The sequence below is a fragment of the Danio rerio genome, chromosome 23 (genome assembly GCF_049306965.1).
Source record: "Danio rerio strain Tuebingen ecotype United States chromosome 23, GRCz12tu, whole genome shotgun sequence".
NCBI lineage: Eukaryota > Metazoa > Chordata > Actinopteri > Cypriniformes > Danionidae > Danio > Danio rerio.
Window position 1 is genome coordinate 26,107,501 of NC_133198.1, and position 20,945 is coordinate 26,128,445.

A 20,945-nucleotide genomic window follows, 5' to 3' on the forward strand; every position below is an offset into this window, starting at 1 on the left:
GGCATGTGTCACTGACATTACTGGCATGTGTCACTGACACTGGCATGATGTGTCATTGACATTACTGCCTCCACCACGGTGACTGAAGCTCTGTACAAGACTTTTGGCCAGCGATACAACAGATAAGTGTAACCCCTCCCATACATAAGCATGCCACAATAAATTTGACTGACATGTACTGTCAAATGACTATATTACGTACGGAAGTATGACTACGAATACATAAAATAAATGCGTTTAAATTAAAACATTGTGGAGTAGCTCAGCAAATAAACTAACTTGCGACGCGATAAATTAGGTTAAAAGTCACGTAATGATTAAATATGGTTTTGCTCGTGTTAATTTATGTCATAAGCTTCGCCGGGTGTCGATGTCACTGCAGTGACATGCAGCGCGACACTCTGAGGCCTCGTCCATGTTTACACTAGTGCGTTTTAGTTTTAAAACGGCGTTTTAGAATGAAAACAATCCGCGTCCACACTCGCATTTTATCCAGCGTTTCTGAACTGCTCTCCGTCCACACCAAAACGCTGAAAACGCACATCACGTGACCACACACACACTCTCAGGCAAGCGCTGCAGCCAATCTACCCAGATGAGAGCTGTGCTAGTTGGACTTCTCATCAAGCATCTCCCGCTGGATCTAATCTCACTATATTTATTAAACGGGATATTTCATTCATCTTGTTGTCTTTATCTAACGACATAAAAATTGTATTTTAAAAATAAGTATATTTACATATTTGAAGAGTTTAGATGCAAAAACCTCTAAATGCCATTTAATATTTTCTTCTAAAATGAGCATTTTTCTCCAACTCCTGTGTGTGGACTTTACTTTAATAGTGACAAATATGTTCTTTTCATTGCCTTTAAAGTGAAATAACTGAACATAAATATACAAGGCTGAGAAAAAAATGCTCATTTTACAAGGGATTTAGAGGTTTTGGCACCTGTACTGTACTTCATTTCTTTGTTCTAAGAATTAAAAGTCCTAATTTCTAGCTTTAAAGTATTTTTATTATTTATAAAACTGTAATAAAACTTACAGTTTAAATGTGTAAATAAAGCAATTGGACAAAATGGGTGGAAATTGTTTTGGTACATTAAAAAGTGTAGTTGTAATAACTATGCAACAAGATTATTCAGCAAAAATTTGTTCTTAATATGTCACTAAAATGTATTATTTATACCTCAATTAAACAGAAAATCAGGTGAATAACTGCAAAAAGGTTCAGTTTTTCAGAAAACAAATAATCCCTTTCAATAAGCTGGCATCAGGCCTGAAAGTGTTATGTTAAAATAATGTTTATTAACGGGTAAAGAGAGAGTTTAATAAAGACTTTCGTTCATTTTTCGTACAAATTAAACATGTCTCACAGTATTATTAAAAGATGGAGCACATAGTTTTTCTGACAACTTGTTTCAACCAAATTGGAGATGTTGCTCTAAGAGATTAGGAGAACTGGCAGGGTCATATACGTTTACATGTAGGTGTTTATTCTGCAGTTAGTTTTCAGGGAATATTGTTTACAGACTAGTCTGCTTTAACGTTAGACTGAACGTAAAAGCGGTGAAAACACTAGCATAACGGCATTATAATGATGGACTCATTCAGTAGCGAACTTGAGTTTATGTGACTTACACTTTTCGTTGGAAGAAGCTCTTTATGTCCACCTCTTCTTGCTACCTCCATCCTCACTTGTGGGAGGGACACACCTTACACATCGGGAAATTCCCCCCGCGCACGGCGCGCAGTTGTTTTGGCGCTATTTGTATCTGAAACTATGATCTGAAAGCAGCCACTCACATGACAGCAGGGAAAGGCAGAGCCAATCACAATGTTTATATGTGTTTGGAGGCGGTGCGACTCGAGGAGAGAACGAGATTTAACCCTTCCATGTCTAGGTTTATACTGACAGCGCGATGTTTTTAAGTGAATTAAATTATTGGTGGGGACATTTCAGTAGTTTGTGGATATTGGTGGGCACACGTCCCCACCGACCACCCTAAATCTACGCCCCTGCTTAATAAAACACAATCCGGCGCTTTCAGCAGTGAGTGAATTCTGTGAATCTAGAGACATGACAGATCAATATCCGTGAACCTGATTTTTTTTCCCCGCTGCCACAGTACGCCGGAAATCCGGCGTGGTGCCGGAACGCTATCACCCCTGTGTTTAAATCTTTAACATCTAGTTTAAATCTTTCTTAAATCACTGGTGGTGGATGAGGAGATTCCCCCCCAAAAATGTGTAAAGCGCATTGATTGTCCAGAAAAGTGCTATATAAAATGTAAGAGATTATTATTATTAGAAAATAGTGATGTCTCAAATGCTAATGAAAAATAACAATAAATAAATAATTTTTACAAATCCTACTTGATGCAGCCGATGATGACTTGACACAGTGGGTAGATCAGTGGCTCCAAAACCTCACTGGGGTAAATAGTGCTCAACACTCTACACCACAGATATAGACAGTGCACATACTGCCAGTTGTACACAGACTGGTATGTCTCCTGAAAACGCATGAATCAGAGTATCCAAAAACATTAGACATAGTTCTCATATGATGGCTAAAAGATAAGAGTGCAAGAGAACAAGACTTCCAACTACCTTCTTTTTCAAGTTCATGGCATTCCTGAGGTGGATGGCGAGCTGACGAATGTACAGAAAGGTATGCTGGTAGGACACCTGTGTGTCCAGTGAGTACATCTCAGCTAGAGTCCGCTGCATGAAGTTAATCATGGGAAGAGTGTTGGGGGACGTGAACTTGCAGTTCTGCACGTAGGCAATGTACATTTGCTGCAAACAATAAAAAAAAAGCAATGATCATAAACTTTGCCATCTTCAAGCATTTTAACTTATAATGGAGCTGATCTTATGTTTTGCTTCCTTTTTCTAGTATGCACTACTGCTTAATGGTTTGGGGTCAATAAGATTTTAATAACAATAATAATATTTTAAAGTATCTTAAGTATTCAGCCTGTGAAAAAACGGTTTAACCTATTTTTATACTAATAACCACGTAATAATAATAAAAATAATAATAAAATGAAGAGCGTAAATCACTATCTTAGTGTTTTTGTTTTACACCTGCCTTATTTAGTTCAGTTGAATCACACTAGAGTTCGTTTTCCCTCTTGATGTGGTTCGTTTTAACAGGTGTGAATGTAGCAATGGGGCGAGGCAGTGGTGCAGTAGGTAGTGCTGTCACCTCACAGCAAGAAGGTCGCTGGTTCGAACCTCAGCTCAGTTGGCGTTTCTGTGTGGAGTTTGCATGTTCTCCCTGCCTTCACTTGGGTTTCCTCCGGGTGCTCCGGTTTCCCCCACAGTCCAAAGACATGCGGTACAGGTGAATTGGGTAGGCTAAAATTATCCGTAGTGTATGAGTGTGTGTGTGTGAATGTTTCCCAGAGATGGGTTGCGGCTGGAAGGGCGTCCACTGCGTAAGAAACCAAAAACGACAGAAAAAAGCTACAATGTGTTATTTGCTGCCCCTGGTCTAGACCAAATGAACCGAACTAAAGATGTAAGAGCACCCTTACAATGACTTCTGAAGAAGCATGTTAGACTCAAATCAAATCAAATCATTATTGTCACATCATTAGCAGCACGTGTGCTATAATGAGTGAAAAGCTTAGAATATTTTTTATAAAGCTCAAAAAACGACAAAAAAATTTAAGTAAAACACACAAAACACAACAAAGTTTGCTGGAAGCTCACAACATGGTGGCCATGCTCGGCACCATCTTGATGATGTATATATATCTAGACTCCAAAGATGATACTGAAAATTGAGCTTTGCCATCACTGGAAGAAACTATATCTTAAAATCTATTTAAAAAGCTATTTTCAAAAATGTTTGAAAATGTAATAATTCATTTTAAATTCTAATAAATCTTCACTAAATCGCTACAAAAAAATATTTTATTCTTGTATTTTTGGGTAAACAAATTCAGCATTTTTTTGTATAAGAAAGACTTTTAAAAACATGAAAAAAAAAACATTTGATGTTGTTTGTAATTTGCTTTCAATTTCAGATGCTTTATACATGTCAACCAACTTATCATTGTCATATAATTTAGACATGCAGTCAGCAGTTTCAATGTTAAGATCAGTTATCATCAACTTGTATTTTCTAGTTTCACATTGCTTTGTAAAATCAAACTTACTTTAAGAACAGCGCTCAGGTGGGCATCTGGTTTATGTCTGCAGATTTTGTTGAGGGCCAGGAAGGCCAGAACTCTGACGGTCTCCTCTCCTGTGCTCCAATGTTTGATCAGACTCTAGTGTCACAATTGAAAAAAACAGCACAGATGATGAATTTGTGCTTGCATAAAACCATAACCATAAAGTTTATGTTAAGAATGCACAGTGCTTACTTTGAGAAACTGCCTGCACTGTTTTGGCAAACACAGGTAGTACGGCACCATCTGGTTGGCGTGACGGAGAACTGCAGCTATAACTGTGGCTTGAGTTAAACTGGAGAGGAGCTGAGGATGATAACATGCATCACAAAACTCTACATGTCAGCACTGAAAGTCAAGAATTAGTTCAAGATATATCATATATCCAACATATTTAGAAGGAAAAAAAAATACCTGAACAACACCAGCAAGGTACATCTTAATATCAATCTGATTTTTCTGCCACCTGGTACTTGAAAATGGAAGTACTAATCTAAAATAAAAAAAACAAAAAACAAACACAATTTATCAACAATCAGATCAATTAAAAAATATATACATAGCTGGACATAAAGATTTTTTTTACTTTTTTGTGTCCTTATCTGGAGTTTTCAGCTTCAGCATTTTTTGCAGAGCTGCATGCATGTCTCTTATACAGAACAGGACGAGGGAATTGAACACTGGAAATACAGGAAATAGAGAAACTGCCAGTGAGCATATTTAACATCATAAATACATAAACATTATCAGGTGTCATTTATTATGCATTTAAGAAAAAAAATGTCTTGAGAAATCACTGCATGACAAAGCCTAATAAAATGCAGTTAGAATGCCACAATTATTATTGTTATGAAGGCAAAAATATCCTTATACTGGTTTTTGTTTTTATATTTATGAGAAATAATATGGTTAGGTAAAATTCCCACAAGCTAAAGTACCACGTTCATAAATGTGATATTGGCTTCAACAAAGAAGTTCCAATTTGGACAATATATTGTCTTTTTTTTTTTTTTTTTTCATTTTTGCCAATGAAAAATGTTAAAAAAAGGAAGCTAACACTGTAATGTTTTAATTCTTTTTTTGAATAAATCATTTGATCCAATTATCTATTCATTAATTCACCTCCTTGACACACTTGTTTCTAAATCAAATCCTTTGGGCCATTTTGAACAACATTTAGTTAATTTGTTTTGATGATTCACTCACAAGGACAGCAAAAATGCAGTTATAATAATTGTAAAAATTCCCAAGAGTATATAATTTTTCATCATATAACAAAATTTTTTAACTTTGCATGTATTACCTGCGCTGTCTGAGATGACGTATCGGCACAGCTCATCAGAATCACCCTTTGTTGTAGCCACAGCGGCCTTGAAAGCTTGTGTGATGTCTCTAATCAAAGTTGGTGTGGGTTCTTTCTAAAAGCAAACCAAACAAACATGAATAAAAAAAATATTCAAATAAACACTAAATGACCAAAAATAGCAACAGCTCCATCTTGTGTTAATACCAAAATCTACAGTTTGCAATGTCAATTGGAAATCGATATTTCATGGTTTTAATCTGAATAATTCAGGGACATTAAGACATGTCAATTGCTAAAACCAAAAATAGTTACCATCTAACTAGTAGGAAGAGCAATATGTGCATCTTCTCATTTAGTCTATGGCAAATCTATCTATATAGGCACTGGCCAAACTAACATAACGAACTGCTCACAAGTATTCTAAAAAGGAACTGCTAGTTTTCTTACTGGCTCATGTAAATTTGAGCACATCACCACTGTCTTACTCTCTCTGCATTGGTTGATGATTTTAAACTTTTAGAATATTACTTAATGTTTTGAAGATTTTTAATAGTGTAGTACTTTCTTATTTATCTGAACTTGTGACTGTAAACATATCTGCTAGATCGTTTGACAGAATGTGCACATTCTGATGGAAAAATTCTTAACAGAACACACTGTGTGAAACACCAGACAAATATTTACCTTGAGTGCAGTTTTCCAGTTTTCAATCATGGCTTCAGTGACTTTGGTACCTTCTTTAGATGATTTCTGCTTTTTCACATCCTTTTTTTTAGAATCCTCCTCATCTTCTTCCTCCTCCTCATCATCATCATCATCATCCTCCTAGAGTCAAATAAATGTTTTTTTTACATTAAAGCAAAACACCACTAATACTCCCAATATTAATATATGTAAAAATTTATTTAACAATCAAAACAAATATGCAGTGCAATACAATTCCTGATTTAACAGTTTGTTTTTTTCGCAAAAAATCATGATTATCAAACATAATATTATTTAAAGACACCAACTAAATGTCAATCAGTGTAAGAAATATACCACAAAATACTGTCAGTATATTAACAACTAAAATCATTTGATGGCATATTAAATGAAAGAATTGAATCACCTAGCAGTCTTGTCATTTACATCTTTATACTTTGCAACTATAATTTAAAGCACAGCGTTACCCATTTGCCAGAAGATATGTAATTATTTAAAATATTATATATTTTAATAAATGTAGATCACAGTGTTTAATTTTAACAGGCATACAGTATGTGTACATTTAAATTCTAAATTATTCTTCTGTAAAATTGTTGTTTAACGGAGAGACGATTTTATTTTTTAAAACGTTTTTAAACATAATAGTTTTGACAACTAATTTATAATAATTTCTTCTTTGATTTCTGCCTTGGTGACGGCACATTATATTTTTCTAATTATTTTGTTCGTATTCAGCTTAAAGTGCAATTTAAAGACTTAAAAAAATTAGGCAAGTCATTGGAAATATAAAAAAAAACAATTTCTTAAGAGGGCCAATCATTTTTATATTACAATTGTTTTTTAAGAATAAAAATTGCTTTTATCAGAGCCAATCTAAAATAAAAAAAAAATAAAAAAATATTGGAAAAACTGAAAATGTCCTCGATCTGTAAAACATCACTTGTAAAATGTTTGAAGAACACAAACACAAAACATTCCCATAAGGGATAATAATTCACTTCCACTGTATACAGTGGAAGTCAGAACTATTAGCCTCCCTGAATTATTAGCCTCCGTTAATTTTTTCCCCAATTTCTGTTTACGATTTATCTCAACACATTTCTAAACATAATAGTTATAATAACTCATTTCTAATAACTGATTTATTTTATCTTCGCCATGACGACAGTAAATAATTTTTGACTAGATATTTTTTAAGACACTTCTATACAGCTTAAAGTGACATTTAAAGGCTTAACTAGATTAATTAGGCAGGTTAGTGTAAATAGGTAAGTTGTATAACGATGGTTTGTTCTCTAGACTATCAAAAAATATATAGCTTAAAGGGGTTAATAATTTTGATCATATATTTTTTTTTTAATTAGTTGTATTCTAACTGAAATAAAACAAATAAGACTTTCTTCAAAAGAAAAAAACATTATCAGACATACTGTGAAAATTCCCTTACTCTGTTAAACATCATTTAAAAAATACTTTAAAAAGAATACAAATAAAGGGGGGCTAATAATTCTGCCTTCCACTGTTTATGCAATGCTCAATGCAATGACAGTATAATACTTTTATAGTATTATACAAAAAAATATAATAAAAATATTATTTTTCTAATTTGACCCTTCGCTAAGCCACACCCAAAAAACTCTACCCACCAATCGAGGCCTAGCGACTGTAGCTACGCACAGGGGCTCTGTCAAGCTTTCAAATGAGTGCCAATGGATTGTGCAAATCTGATACCCAGTATCCTTAAAGTTTGGATAGCATGGTGAATTTTTTTTTCCTTTTCAAAAACCAAAAACCCAAGAAGGAGAAATGCCAGTGTGGATCAAGCTGTGTGAGAGGCGCTAAAGGAGCGGAGCCAAGTTGGTTTTGTTTTGATATTCCTGACACATTCAGTGATAGATCGATGGCAATAACTTACACCTCTCACCCTAAACAGATCTAAACAAAACTTCAGTCCTACAAAATTACAAAGCAGGTTATGTTTCACAGCTGTCTTTTTTATCTTTACTTGTATTTAATATACATATACATATGAATATTGATACACACAATTCATTCAAAAACAGACCTCCAATTGAGAAGGAAGTTTGTGGTACATCTGCTCCTCTTCATCCTCCTCTTCCTCATCACTATCAGTGTCGTCAAAATTCAGGAGCTCCTGGTCATTTTGTTCTAAGAACTTATAGAACTCTGGATCTTTGGTCTTGAGGGCTGACAGTTGGTCCTTGTGCTCAGATGCCTTGCCATGCTTTTTGACAGACCTGTGACACAGATGATCTGACTTTGACCACTCAAACAACATGCTCAGAGATAGCAGAAAATTGGAATAAACCCCAGGCCCGGTTTTTTCAAAAGTAATCCACTAGGATTTTGGATAAGGGATTGGATCAAATCTTGAAAATGGGTTTTTCAAAAGAAAAAATGGATTACATAATCGGATTAGATCACGTAATCCAATATTGGTTTTGATCCAGATCAAACCATTAGTTTGAGTTTTTTATAGGATTTTATCACTTTGATCCCAAAAAATCTGGATAACACTGATCCCATCAGATGGGTGGATTCAGCATGGAGTTCATGCCCAAAAATGTAATGAAAACGTTAAAAAAAAGTATCAAATAATACTATATTTGGATCATGCAGTATCTTACAAGATATATTCATTCATAAGGTTTTATTTGTATTTGTTCATCCGTCTGGCTACAGTGATTAGGTAGGCTTTAACATATTCAGCCTATTAGTATAGTCCTACAGCAAAGTTGAAAGAGTTTGGCCTCATAAAATAATCCCCCATACAGCTGTCAAAATTGACCAAAAACAATACATTTTATTCTGTCACTAATTGATAAATTCATCACAATGAAAACTATTTTTGTTTTTAGAATATTTATTAGTGATGCATGCAATGATTACAGAATAACCAAAAGAAAGGCAAAGAATGGCAATGACTGATTTCTGAAATCCTTTTCAACAATTGCAATTGAGACTGAAAATGCAGAAGCACAGCTTCGTCTGGCAGAGGAACAACTGACTCTGACCAAACTGCAGCAAAAAAAAAAGCCAGACTTGAGATCTGACTCCTAAAGGCTACGCTCAGACAAGCTGCTCTCTCCACATCAGATGAGGAAGTCTGAAATTATTGTGGAGGTTTTGACATTAAGGCCTTTTTAATTCAATACATCTATATTTGAAACTTGTTAAATATCCTCAAATGTACAGTGTTTGTGTTGTAGGTCTCAGATGAGCGGATTGCTGTACAAGGATGGGCTGGGGTTTTTCTTGTTTTAAGTTTTTTTTTAAATGTGTGTGTTATCTTTTGAAATAAAAATAAAGTTATATTGACCCCACACTGGCTATTCTACTTGTTGCTCTTTACGTATCAATAGATTGTGATTTCCTATCCTGAATGAGCACTGGTAATCCAGATTTAGTGATCCTGAAAAGTTCCTATCCGATACAGATTGATCCAATCCGATGTTGATTTGAAAAACTGGCTCAAAAATTATCTCTGGATTACGAGATCACAGATCGCAAAAACAGGATGACTAAATCCGGATCAATTTTATCCGAATTAAACCTTTTGAAAAACTGGGCCCAGAACACTGGAATGACCATCTGAATGTAAAGCATTTGCTTACGTTTTCTGAAGTGCAGGCGTTTTGCTCTTTCCTTTCTTTGGTGAGGGTTCTTCATCCTCACAGTCATCTTCCTCATCAGAATCAAACCCAGACAACATGAACTCATCCACACTGAGATCCTCCAACTTTCTGCAAAAACATAACATAGATATCATGAAAGAATCCAATCTTTTTTTTGTTTACAGTTAGTCTAGATATTTGTGGCCATAGTAGGAATTATGTGTTTGGGATTGTATCTTTTACTAGCTTGTTTTGATTACATTTGCTCGTCTAGCACTCTTTGGATTGACTAAGTGCTGTAGAAAGTAAACATATTTTTATAATTAATAATAATATATTAATTAGTTCTAACTAAATTATCTTCTATTATATATTTTTATTGAATAACTGAATACATCACAACTGATTAAAATGAAATGAGACTTAATATGCCTAAAATAAAACATTTAATTTTAATAGATGACACATAATAGCACAATACTACAGTCAGTATGATATATGACATGAGCATCTTTACACGAAAACGATTATATTTAGGTCTATCTGTAAAGTAAATTGTTCAAACCCTTCTGTAATTACTCCTATTTCAATATATTAATTATTTAAAATAAAAAAGAGCTCTTAGGTTCAAATGCATACATATTTTTAACACAGTATGTTATCAATGCTGCATGTTCAGATAATTTCCCTTCTATTAAAATGTAATACATCATGAACGCGATTTAAAAAAACGCATCAATAAAATCACTGAACACTGAAGACACAAAACTGAAAATGTATATACTAAACTAATACAAAACCTATGAGTTCTGACCCATCTTCAGTGGCTAAAACTAGCTAGCTACCGTTAAATTTCACCAAAGAAGCGTCTTATGAAGTGAACTAGGGTTTGACACCCCCGTATACATTCAAGTTATCTGTACTGAAACACAAACAATAATATGCTACTATTTAAACGAGATTAAATAGATACGAATTAGACATACCTCTTGTTTTTCCCTGCCATGCTGGATAAAAACGTGCACTGAGACGTAATACCCACAATGCAACGCTTTAGGGAACTCAGCTCAGTTGATCTTTTGTTTAACGATGCGATAAACGCAGAGGGTCGATAACTCAGGTCCTTTTTATTTAAATTGCCAGTTTTCCCATAAAAGCTAAATTCCCGGTACAGTTACACACAACCAAGATGTTGGTGACGTTTTAAACTCTAAAGAAGAAAGTGTGGCTCTTGGTAATCCTAAAATGTCAACAGCTAGAGCAGGGGTGACCAAACTTTTTCGTATGAAGTGCCCATAACCAAACTTGATTAAGACTAGTGGGCCAAAGGTAAATGTAGTTGCCATTGGGTATTTTTTTTATTTTATTTAATGATATATATTTAAAAAATACTAGAAAATACTGTTTATTATGAACTAAACTATTTTTTGACATTTTAAAATAAGCTTATTACAGTAAAAACAAAACAATCTAATTTATAATAGAATTACACTAGTTTTTGTCTTGATTTGCCTCTGCATAATCCTCTTTCCGTCGAGTAACAGTATTTACATTTTAAAAATCTGATTCATTTACAACATTTAATTGAAACATTTAATTCCAGTTTGCTTTTTTGTACCTAAGCAATGGTCTATATGCACACAGCCCAAGGGCTTCCAGTGAACTGTTTTCTGTAATATTAATATCAGTGGTGGAAAGAGTACCAAAAAAATCATACTCAAGTTAAAAATACTGTTAAAAAATAGTGTGAGTAAAAGTATCTGTTGTAAATATTACTAGTAGCATGAGTAAAAAGTAGCTCTTTTGAAAGTACTCAAGAGTAGTGAGTATTAAAATGTTGAAGTGTTTACTTGCAATTTGTATGTGTGTGTGTGAAAACATAACATTATGTAGTGCATTTAGTTATTGTTTAAGGCCACTTGATGATTTCAGTCATACAGTAAACATCCTTCATCTTCTCATCATGCAAACTAAACAGTCTCTGGGTCATTGCATGTAAAAATTTTGGACATCTTCTTGGACACTTTTAATACTTCCTAGCGGTTTACTGCATTTATAAAGTGCCCATCTTCAGGTTGTTCAGTATGGTGCAATTTACTTGTGGAATTTGATTGGACGGGAATTGCAGGACTGATTTTTTTACTCAGCCAATCCCTAATAAGGCCATTTTGAAGGATGTATACCAGGGGTCTCAAACTCGCGGCCCGCGGGCCATTTGCGGCCCTCAGTGCAATATTTTGTGGCCCGCGCCGACCGCTGTACTCTGACAGAATCAGCGAGCGGGGAGAGAGAGCGATCCCCGCTCCGCTGATTCTATCCGTACACAGCGCGCTTGTCACTCAATGCACGTTGTCGCGCGCGTTTTGATCAGCTGTGTTGTCGCGCACGTACTCAAGAGCGGAGTTATCGCGCGCCTACTGAAGGGCGGGACCGAGGGTGTGTCGCGTCGCGGGGGCACTTTTGATCATTTTGGAAGGGCACTTACTATGCAAGACTAAAAAGGGCATGTGCTCTGCACAGGTTGAGCTCTATGTGTGCACGTGCCTGCCCTGCATCTAATATATATTATAGGTAGATACAGACTGGTACAGACTGATGTGACTGGAGTGGGGTGGGGGTGTTTTATTTATACATATATACGCCTTTTTTTAGGTGAGGGAATGGAAGTTTCGAGTGAGTTCCCCCACTTTTTTCCCTAGGACTTCAATAAGTCAAAGTACAGGTCTAGACTTAATGATGATCATCTTCAAGCCATACTGAGGGTCTCAACTGCTTCCGCTCTAAAGCCAAATGTGGTTCAGATTTGTGAGAAGAAGCGCTGTCAAGTCTCTGGCAGCAAGAAGTAGGCAAAAGATGCCATGTTCAGAAGAACTGTTCATAATCTTCACTCAATGTTCTATTAATGTTCAGGACACTTCATGTTCAGAAGAAATAATTAAAACTGTTAATAATGACATTTGAGGACTTTTTTTTGTGAAATCCCTTATGCGGCCCAGCCTCACCCAGACTTCGCCTTCTGCGGCCCCCAGGTAAATTGAGTTTGAGACCCCTGATGTATACTAAAACAATGTTCCCAAAAGTACTTCCTGTTTACATTTATAATTTCTAAAGCTTCCGAGAATCCAAAATGAGCCACACATTGATGGGTAATGTCATGATAGCTGTTTTAACATTAGGGTATGATTGAATTGCCTCTTGTTTCAGATATGAAATAGTTTGATAAGTAGGAAATGTTCATGGGCCAATAACATATTAAAATGGTCTATACAAAAATAGTGACTGCAGACTGAAGGAACATAATGGAGTAAAGGTATTGATACTAAACATTTACTCAATTGAAAGTAAAAGTATACATTTTTAAAACTACTTAGTAAATTACAATTCCTGAGGAAAAACTACTCAATTACAGTCGTTCGTGTAATTGTAATTTGTCATTTTACTGATTGAAATAGATTGTTTGCCTCTATGAATATGTGACATATAGTGTATGACCAAACGTTTCTAGATTTAATTTTTTTTTCAATATGACCACTTAGCCCTCACTTTTATTTTAATAATAAAAACTGTCTAAAATCCTTTCTATTTGGTAGACAAAGCACAACTGCACATAAATGTGTCACTGCCTTGGTTACAAAGCCAGTGCAAATTGTGGCGCGCGTGACACGTTAAACAGAATATTATTTTTTTAGCAATGCCGATCAGAGCTGAGACAGTCGTCTGTTTTGATGCGACATGTGATGTAGCATGTCAACTCATCACGAACGGCTTAATAAATCACCACATGCATCAGAATTAATCACAAAACACGGACAAAACTGGAGAGAGCGCTACACAGAAAGAAACGAGTCTTGTCAGTCAGACACAGACGGCGGCAGGTGAGTTTAGATTCTGATCTCATCCAGACCAAAATGCAACTCAAATCAGCTGACAAGGAAAGCAATTTATCGGTTAGGTCTTAAGCTGAGAGAAATATGTTATATGCCAACACATGGTCTTTATCTCAGAGCTGCAGTGTTATGAAACAGCTTCATTGCATTAATGTGCTCTTTGTTCAGACAGTCATCAGTTTTACAATTGATACGTGTTTAAAGATGCTTCATTGAGTTTTGAAATACTACATAACGACAGATACTGTAGTGTAAAAACAATTTAAAATGTTACGAGGGCTTAATGGTGTTTTTATTTCGTCAGCTGTCAGTGCAACTAAATTTTATGACTGCACCGTAATCCCCGAACAAAGACGGTACGAGATCAACCACCAATTGATTTCATTTATACTGTAAATAAACGACTTTAATGTTCGGTTCTGTGATTTTTCAGTGTTGTGATTTTTTTTATATACACGGACATGAAAATATTTACCCCTCTGTACGTATACATTTGGCTGCACAAATTTTCTTTTCTGAAGAGAATCATTATTTGGAGTCGAATCTTTTGTTGAATCTGTTCAACCGCTTGTCAACCCTGTCTGATTCTTTTCAAATGTTTTTTTTCTGTTGAAATGATTCTCCTTTTTAAATTGTATCTATGTATGAAATATAGTTAATAAATTGTATTGAACCTTTAAATAGTGAAGTACAATAATATCTTTATACAACATAATAAAAAATTAACTTTATTTTTGTGTTATAAAAATGTTGAATTATTTGACAGTTTAACGGTAACGTATGCGTACATATTATCGTATAATGTTTCGATAATTTATATTATCACCGTGAAAATATCTATGGCCATTTGTAAACTTTAAATTAAAGTAATAGCACTTGGAGGAAAATGTTAATTGCGGAATTCTTTAGGAATCGGATCTTTGAAACGCTGTTCATAGGAACCGCATTGCGAAAATGACTCGGATTTTTCATCACTGTAGATCTGTTAAGGAAGGGTGATTTGAGAATTGTGCGGTAGCTTTTAAACACTATAGACCGAGCATTATCGAATGCTTAAACATACTTTTCCAGTTCTGTTTGAATTTAAGCAATTTCACATGAACCTCAATTTAGAGAGAGGTTATTAAAAACAAAAACAAAGATCCGATGCGACCTTAAAATATGACGTCAGCCTCCAGCACTCATGCGGCTTTCATTTACGTCAACAACACACAAGCTCCCAAACTGAGGCTTTATGCATCTTTTTTATACACCCTGTGATGCTCAGCCGCTGCACTGTAGGATTCAGTCCAAAATATTCTTCGTAAGCCAGAGAAAAGAATCAGAAGGGAACGGCGTGTGTCAGTCCAGGTAGTGCTGCTTTTGTCAGTGTTATCGGGCTGGATGTGGTTGGACAGAGGAGGAGGGGTGAGAGAGATGCTGTCTGGATGGCACACAGTGTGCTGAGTCAGATTTGATGGTACTGGCGATGTTTGTAAGGAATGTCTTTTAGCTGTACGGTAAACTCCGAAACAGCTGGTCTGGCATCATAAAAGAAAATGCCATTTCTGTAGGAACTATAATGTTCCTCATATTTCTACATACTGCAGCTCTTGCTACTTCTGTGCAGTTACATAAAAATAATATATTTTTATTTGACTTTAATGATTGTAACAAGGTGTCAGAACCTGTCACATTCTTATTCATTTTGCTGTACTTTTATGTTATTTGAGAAACATTCCACATTATTTTAGTATCAATGACTCACATTACCTGTCAAAAGTTGAAAACATTAAGATTTGTTTTTTGAAAGAGGAATCTTCTGCTCACATTGGCTGTTTAAACCCATAGTAAATAGTATTGTTGTGAAATATGGTGGTGCAGTGGGTAGAGCTTTCGCCTCACAGCAAGAAGGTTGCTGGTTCGAGCCCCGGCTGGGTCAGTTGGCATTTTTGTGTGGAGTTTGCATGTTCTCCCCGTGTTGGTGTGGGTTTCAACTGGGTGCTCCAGTTTTTTCCACAGTCCAAAGACATGCGCTATAGCTGAATTGAATAAACTAAATTGGTGGTAGTGTATGTCTGGGTGTGAATGCAATAGTGTATGGGTGTTTCCCAGTGCTGGGTTGCGGCTGAAAGTGCATCCGCTGTGTAAAACATATGCTGGGTGAGTTGGTTGTTCATTACACTGTGGCAACCCCTGATTAAGCTGAAAAGAAAATGAATGAAATATTGTTTGTGTCATAATTCTGCACACTGTAACTATGCAGGGTTCCACACAATTCCTTTGTTGTCCAAACAAAAATCAATTAAGTTAACTTTACTGTTTTTGCAAATTTAAGTGGATTAAACAAAAAATTAAGTTATTACAAAAAACCTCAGTTGTGTTGTGTTGTTTCGGCTTTTTTAAATGATTAGTTTGAACAAGCATCAAAATAATTTTTAGAGTGCAGAAGTTATTCTGATTTGCTTGTTTATTATGAACTTTTTATTGTTCCTCAGTCGTTAATAATGGCTCTTATCAATGTTGAAAACAATTTATGCTTCATGTGTTTTAACGGACATTTTTATAAATGTATAATTACTTTGTAATTCAATGTTTTATCATATTAAATGCAGCCTTAGGTGAGCAGAGACTTCTTTAAAAACATTTTAAAAACCTTGAAGTGTCCAAACTTTTGAGTGGTAGTGTTAGTTAGTATAGATTTTAATTAAGTATTCCTTAATAAAAGCCTCACTTCTAATAATGAACCATCAAAAACAACATCCGTTCAGTAGCAATGCTGGAATAGCATAGAAACCCTGTTCCGAGTGTGTCCCAAACTACCGATAACTAGGCCCACACGGAATCTGCGCATGCAGAAATCTGCAGATTTTCATAGATTTTTAGCCCATCATTGAGTCTATTTATTTACTTGTGTAAATCTGTGTACATTTCTATTTATTCAGTTTATCAATTAATTCAGTAATATTATTGACTAATATGAAAATGTTCATATGATTTACTCACAATACAGTTTGTAAAATAATATTGTTTTGTCTTTTAGTAGAAATATTTTATGATAGACTTGCTTTGTTTACCAAATAAGTGGATCTAGATGAATTTGCATCGTAAACATTAAACAAAAGTTAAAACTGTATTATTTTTTTCATATATTAAGTTTTTAGTTATGATACTCCCAAAAGAATTCCACATAAATCCACAGATTTTTACTAAATTCTCAGCTGAAATAGCAAAAAATGTCCGCAGATTCTGTCTGGCCCTACCGATAACTGCTGTCAACACTTTCATCTCGTCTGCATGTTTAAACAGTTTATCAGTGACCTCAGGTTTCCAACCACAATGTTTGCTTTGTACAACTAAAGGATTTATACATCTGAAACCCCACAGCCATTTTGTGGCCAGCCACACGACTGCTGGCTGTAATGCTGAGCCTGTGACTCCATGCACTTTTTATGCTCTTTCACCTGTCGTCTGTTATTTAGTGTAACATGAGTAATGCTTTAGAGTTAGAGCCAGTTTGTTAGGAACAACAACTACATTCATTCTATTTATCACTATTGTCGAATGTTTTATTTGACCCAGTTTAAAACAGTGCCTACATCAACTCTATTGTCTTGAAGGTGTTTTCTAATCCCACCGTTGTCAACCGGAGTGCTATTTATCGCCCTCCTTTAAAAATGCCTTGCTTTATCCAATCTTCCCACTCACCGTGAAGTGTATGACAGATACCAGTACATGCTTCCGTGGGCACCATGGTTTCTATAGCAATGCTTTTTTTGATGGAGAATTGAACGTGTGCAGCTGGCGGACCAACTCATCACGATGTGTCCTGGACTGGTCCAACCTTTCTATACCATTCGTCCCTTCATCTGGAACATGCTTTCATTTTGAAAATCAACCAGCCGGTTTATTTATGTAGCGGGTGTGCCGGAGTCTTTATGTGCACCAAAGACTGAATTTAAAAAGCTTTCGAGGCCTCGGGCCAGTCAGAAAATGCCACTGACTATTGAGGAGCAAATCTCATGTAGCTGTAAGCTGTAGAACGAGTGGGAATTTGTGAAGTGATCATTTTCATAATATTTAATGCTTGAGTGCTTCGGTCTGGCTTGCTTCTGCCATTATGATTCTGTACTCGTTGTTTGAAATGCCTTGAAGGTACCATTATTCTGTAAGAAAAGAGAACATGAAACTAAAAAAAAAAAAAAACACAAATTAAGAGGGATTTACAGCCTGGTGAACATAACTCAAAGATTGTTCGAACAGGTCATGTTTAGATGTTAAACATGTCTAACAGTTAGTTAATTGTTAGCTTTTTAGGTTGGATACGGGTTCTTAAAAACTATAGTGAAATCACTTTTTATTCCCTGTCTTTGCTTATTTCTTAATTTTGATATGAAGTTACAGCAGGTCATTTTTAAAATATCAAAACCAACAGCCCATATTTAATTTACAGCAGTGCTTGAGGATGTACAATTAAATAAAAAGATTATTATTTCCAACCAAAACCAAATATGCAATTACTGCCACAAACCAAAGGTAGATTGAATGTATTTACCAACCTGAGCTAAAAAGGGATTTTTTTTTTTAGCAAAAAAGGGATTGTAGTTCTTAAATCTGTTAAATAAAAAACCTGTTTTTTTTCAATACATTTCTTAGTTTAAAATCAAGGTTGTAATGCTCTTTAGTAGGTTTGATTCCATAGAAGAAAGGATCAATATTGTGGTAATATGCAACATCTGTTTTGAAGGTGCGAATAAATTCCATTTTGTGCCAAGCTTATGTGTTTTCAGTGCATAGGTTGTTTATCCACATTAGATCAAGATTACGGAGGAGAATGTTATGCTAGAATATTAGGCAGTATTCAAATGTGAACATACAGCGTCTCAGAGCAGAGAAATGGAAATAAGTACTAACGGCAAGTGCTGAGACAAACGAGTGAATTGACAACACTTTATAAGAATCAGAACATCTGCAGATTTTTCATATAGTTGTGTTTTAAAGTCTAATGGGCTATATGCACACTGGCTTTTATTTCCAGTCAGCAAGGTCAAATGCTTCGGGTGTAGTGTTGCTCCATTATAAAATCGCCATGTTTAATATCTGATTTCTTTCAAAATTAGGGATCTTCACTGCCTGATTGATATACGATATAAAGTGGGTGTCCTACTAGATAAGGTGCACTGCGTTAAATTACATTTTTTCATAATTCTTTTTTTTTTTATATACATATTAGAGATGCGCGGATGGCGGTTACAACCGCGGATAAGCCGCGGATCGGGCGGATGACGTGACAAAATAATATTTTAATTAAATTCGGGCGGGTGGTGGGCGGTTGTACTGTTTTTGTACACATAGCTGGCGCACCAACGAAAAAGCCTAGGACTGACTTCACAAAATGAGAGGAGGAATCGGATACACTAATTCTGGATGAAGTACAGAAGTCTTCATCTACAAACTTCCCTATAGACGGATCAGCAGAGGAAAATCTACTTTCCTTTTGGGAGAAACAAGGCAGTCATTCCCACGTCTACAGCACCTTGCCAAGAGAATTCTATGCATTTCAGCAACAAGTGCTGCGAGCGAGCGCTCCTTCAGTGCAGCAGGGCGCATTAGAGGCCAGGCGCTCTCGTCTGAATGTTGAAATGATGTGTCAAAATGCGTTTTATAGGCTACAATAATAATAAAAAAAAATTGTACAGTACAGTGCGTTAAATTTAGGCTATTTATTTATTTTTGTCCCTGTGCGCCAATTGGAGACAGAGTTCACTGCTGATATTCTGAGAGCTTTATAGGGGTGCTTCTCATTTCTTATTTGTGTATCCTCGTTTCCTTTCTTTGCTTTCTTTCCTCGTCTTTCCAACCCTATAGGATGCGAGGGAAGGACGCAAGGAAAAGACTCAAGGACCAACCGAGGAATCAAATCAAGTGAAAAGACACGTCCTCGTATTGTTTAGCGTCACTTCAAAGCGTCAATTAATGCTGGATTTGACTTGCACGTTTGGATTAACTGCATGTCATTAAAGGCATTCTCTTTTTTTCTAATAATCAATAAAGAAACATTCATTTAATAATAAAAAGGAATAAGCCATTCAAATAAAGAGCTCAGTCAGCAGATGACGGGCGGGTGCGGGTGCGGACGGATGATGAGTTTTGTGATGCGGTTCCGGATGAAATAATAGCCCATCCGCGCATCTCTAATACATATATATATATATATATATATATATATATATATATATATATATATATATTCTTTTTATTTTTTATGATTTTTCAATGAGGATTATTATTTAAAAATTATAATCCTGTCTGGGGTAAGTTTGGGTTTAGGGGTTTGAATTATTGTAAAATCTTGAAAAAACTCAATAAAGACAATATACAAATGAAATTTTTTTCGCACCATGTCTTTAAAATATGGAAATTTATTTTACCCTAGTATTTTCAATAAGAGTTTTTGCGCTAGCCTGATGCTGATGTCTTTCATCTCGTTTCACCCTTAAACAAACAGGGTGTCCACGTGGTCTTAAAAAGTATTAAAAGTTGAAAAATCAATTATGAGAAAATTAAGGCCCTTAAAAGGTATTAAAAAGTCTTTATTATGTTTTACGAGATCTTCAATTTTGCTCAAGCGTTTTCCAAAGTATTTGAACCCAAAAAAAGCATAAATATATTTATTTTCCTTCTGATACTAACAAAGGCGTGCTCGATCCACGCGATTTGTATCCATTGCAATCTGGGTGGTGTCATGTAATTTGCAACAAAGGCTGGAAGGTGATGTGACGCTCTTCACATATAGTGAAACAGATGGCAAAATGTAAGTTTGTTTACTCCTGGTTGGAGAAAGATGAGTTTAAACGTTGACTGATGTCTGTCGCTAAAAACAACTGTGTAATTTATTGTTTCAAGCTTATTTGAGATCAATGTAGCACAACCATTCAACTTATTTATTTAACTTCAACTGGTTATTAAGTTAAAGGTTTGATACTGATTAAAACTTGAAGTGGCGATGAGGTCTTAAATTTTCTAAGAAGGTTTTTAAAAAGTCTTAAAAATGTATTGAAACCACCTTTAGGATTACTGCATATACCCTGAACTAAATGAATGCTTAAATCTATTTAACCGATTGTATCTCAATTACATTACAACATTGATGCTGGAAAGGGAACCTTATGATGAAATTGAAAATAGTCCCATAACCATTTCACCGGAAGTTTATCACTGGCTGAAAAGCACTAGCTTTGC

General features: G+C 35.3%; 2 protein-coding genes across 7 annotated transcripts in view; one reads left to right on the top strand and one right to left on the bottom strand.

Moving 5' to 3' along the window:
- noc2l (NOC2-like nucleolar associated transcriptional repressor) overlaps positions 1-10,914 on the bottom strand; it is a 53,288-nt gene extending 42,374 nt beyond the window's left edge. For 2 of the 5 annotated variants that reach the window (XR_012398399.1, XR_012398397.1), the window contains exons 1-11: positions 10,824-10,863; positions 9,838-9,966; positions 8,268-8,460; positions 6,179-6,319; positions 5,492-5,606; positions 4,775-4,868; positions 4,603-4,681; positions 4,384-4,494; positions 4,174-4,287; positions 2,615-2,803; positions 1,643-2,517 (exon numbers count right to left, since the gene is read on the bottom strand). Coding sequence is in view for 2 of the 5 variants with exons in the window: in NM_001003830.2 (NP_001003830.2) it covers positions 2,378-2,517; positions 2,615-2,803; positions 4,174-4,287; positions 4,384-4,494; positions 4,603-4,681; positions 4,775-4,868; positions 5,492-5,606; positions 6,179-6,319; positions 8,268-8,460; positions 9,838-9,966; positions 10,824-10,843 (1,325 nt within the window). In the remaining 3 variants the exon portion in view is untranslated. Of the gene's footprint in view, positions 1-1,479; positions 2,518-2,614; positions 2,804-4,173; positions 4,288-4,383; positions 4,495-4,602; positions 4,682-4,774; positions 4,869-5,491; positions 5,607-6,178; positions 6,320-8,267; positions 8,461-9,837; positions 9,967-10,823 lie in introns of all 5 variants that reach the window. The other 3 variants (XR_012398398.1, NM_001003830.2, XM_017353600.3) reach the window with 3 other exon arrangements.
- Positions 10,915-13,543: 2,629 nt separating this feature from the next.
- The window catches only part of klhl17 (kelch-like family member 17), a 32,547-nt gene continuing 25,145 nt past the window's right edge, over positions 13,544-20,945 (top strand). The window contains exon 1 of one of the 2 annotated variants that reach the window (XM_021473681.2): positions 13,544-13,712. The gene's annotated coding sequence lies outside the window, so the exon portion shown is untranslated. Of the gene's footprint in view, positions 13,713-14,945; positions 15,075-20,945 lie in introns of those variants that run through there. The other variant, XM_021473682.3, reaches the window with a different exon arrangement.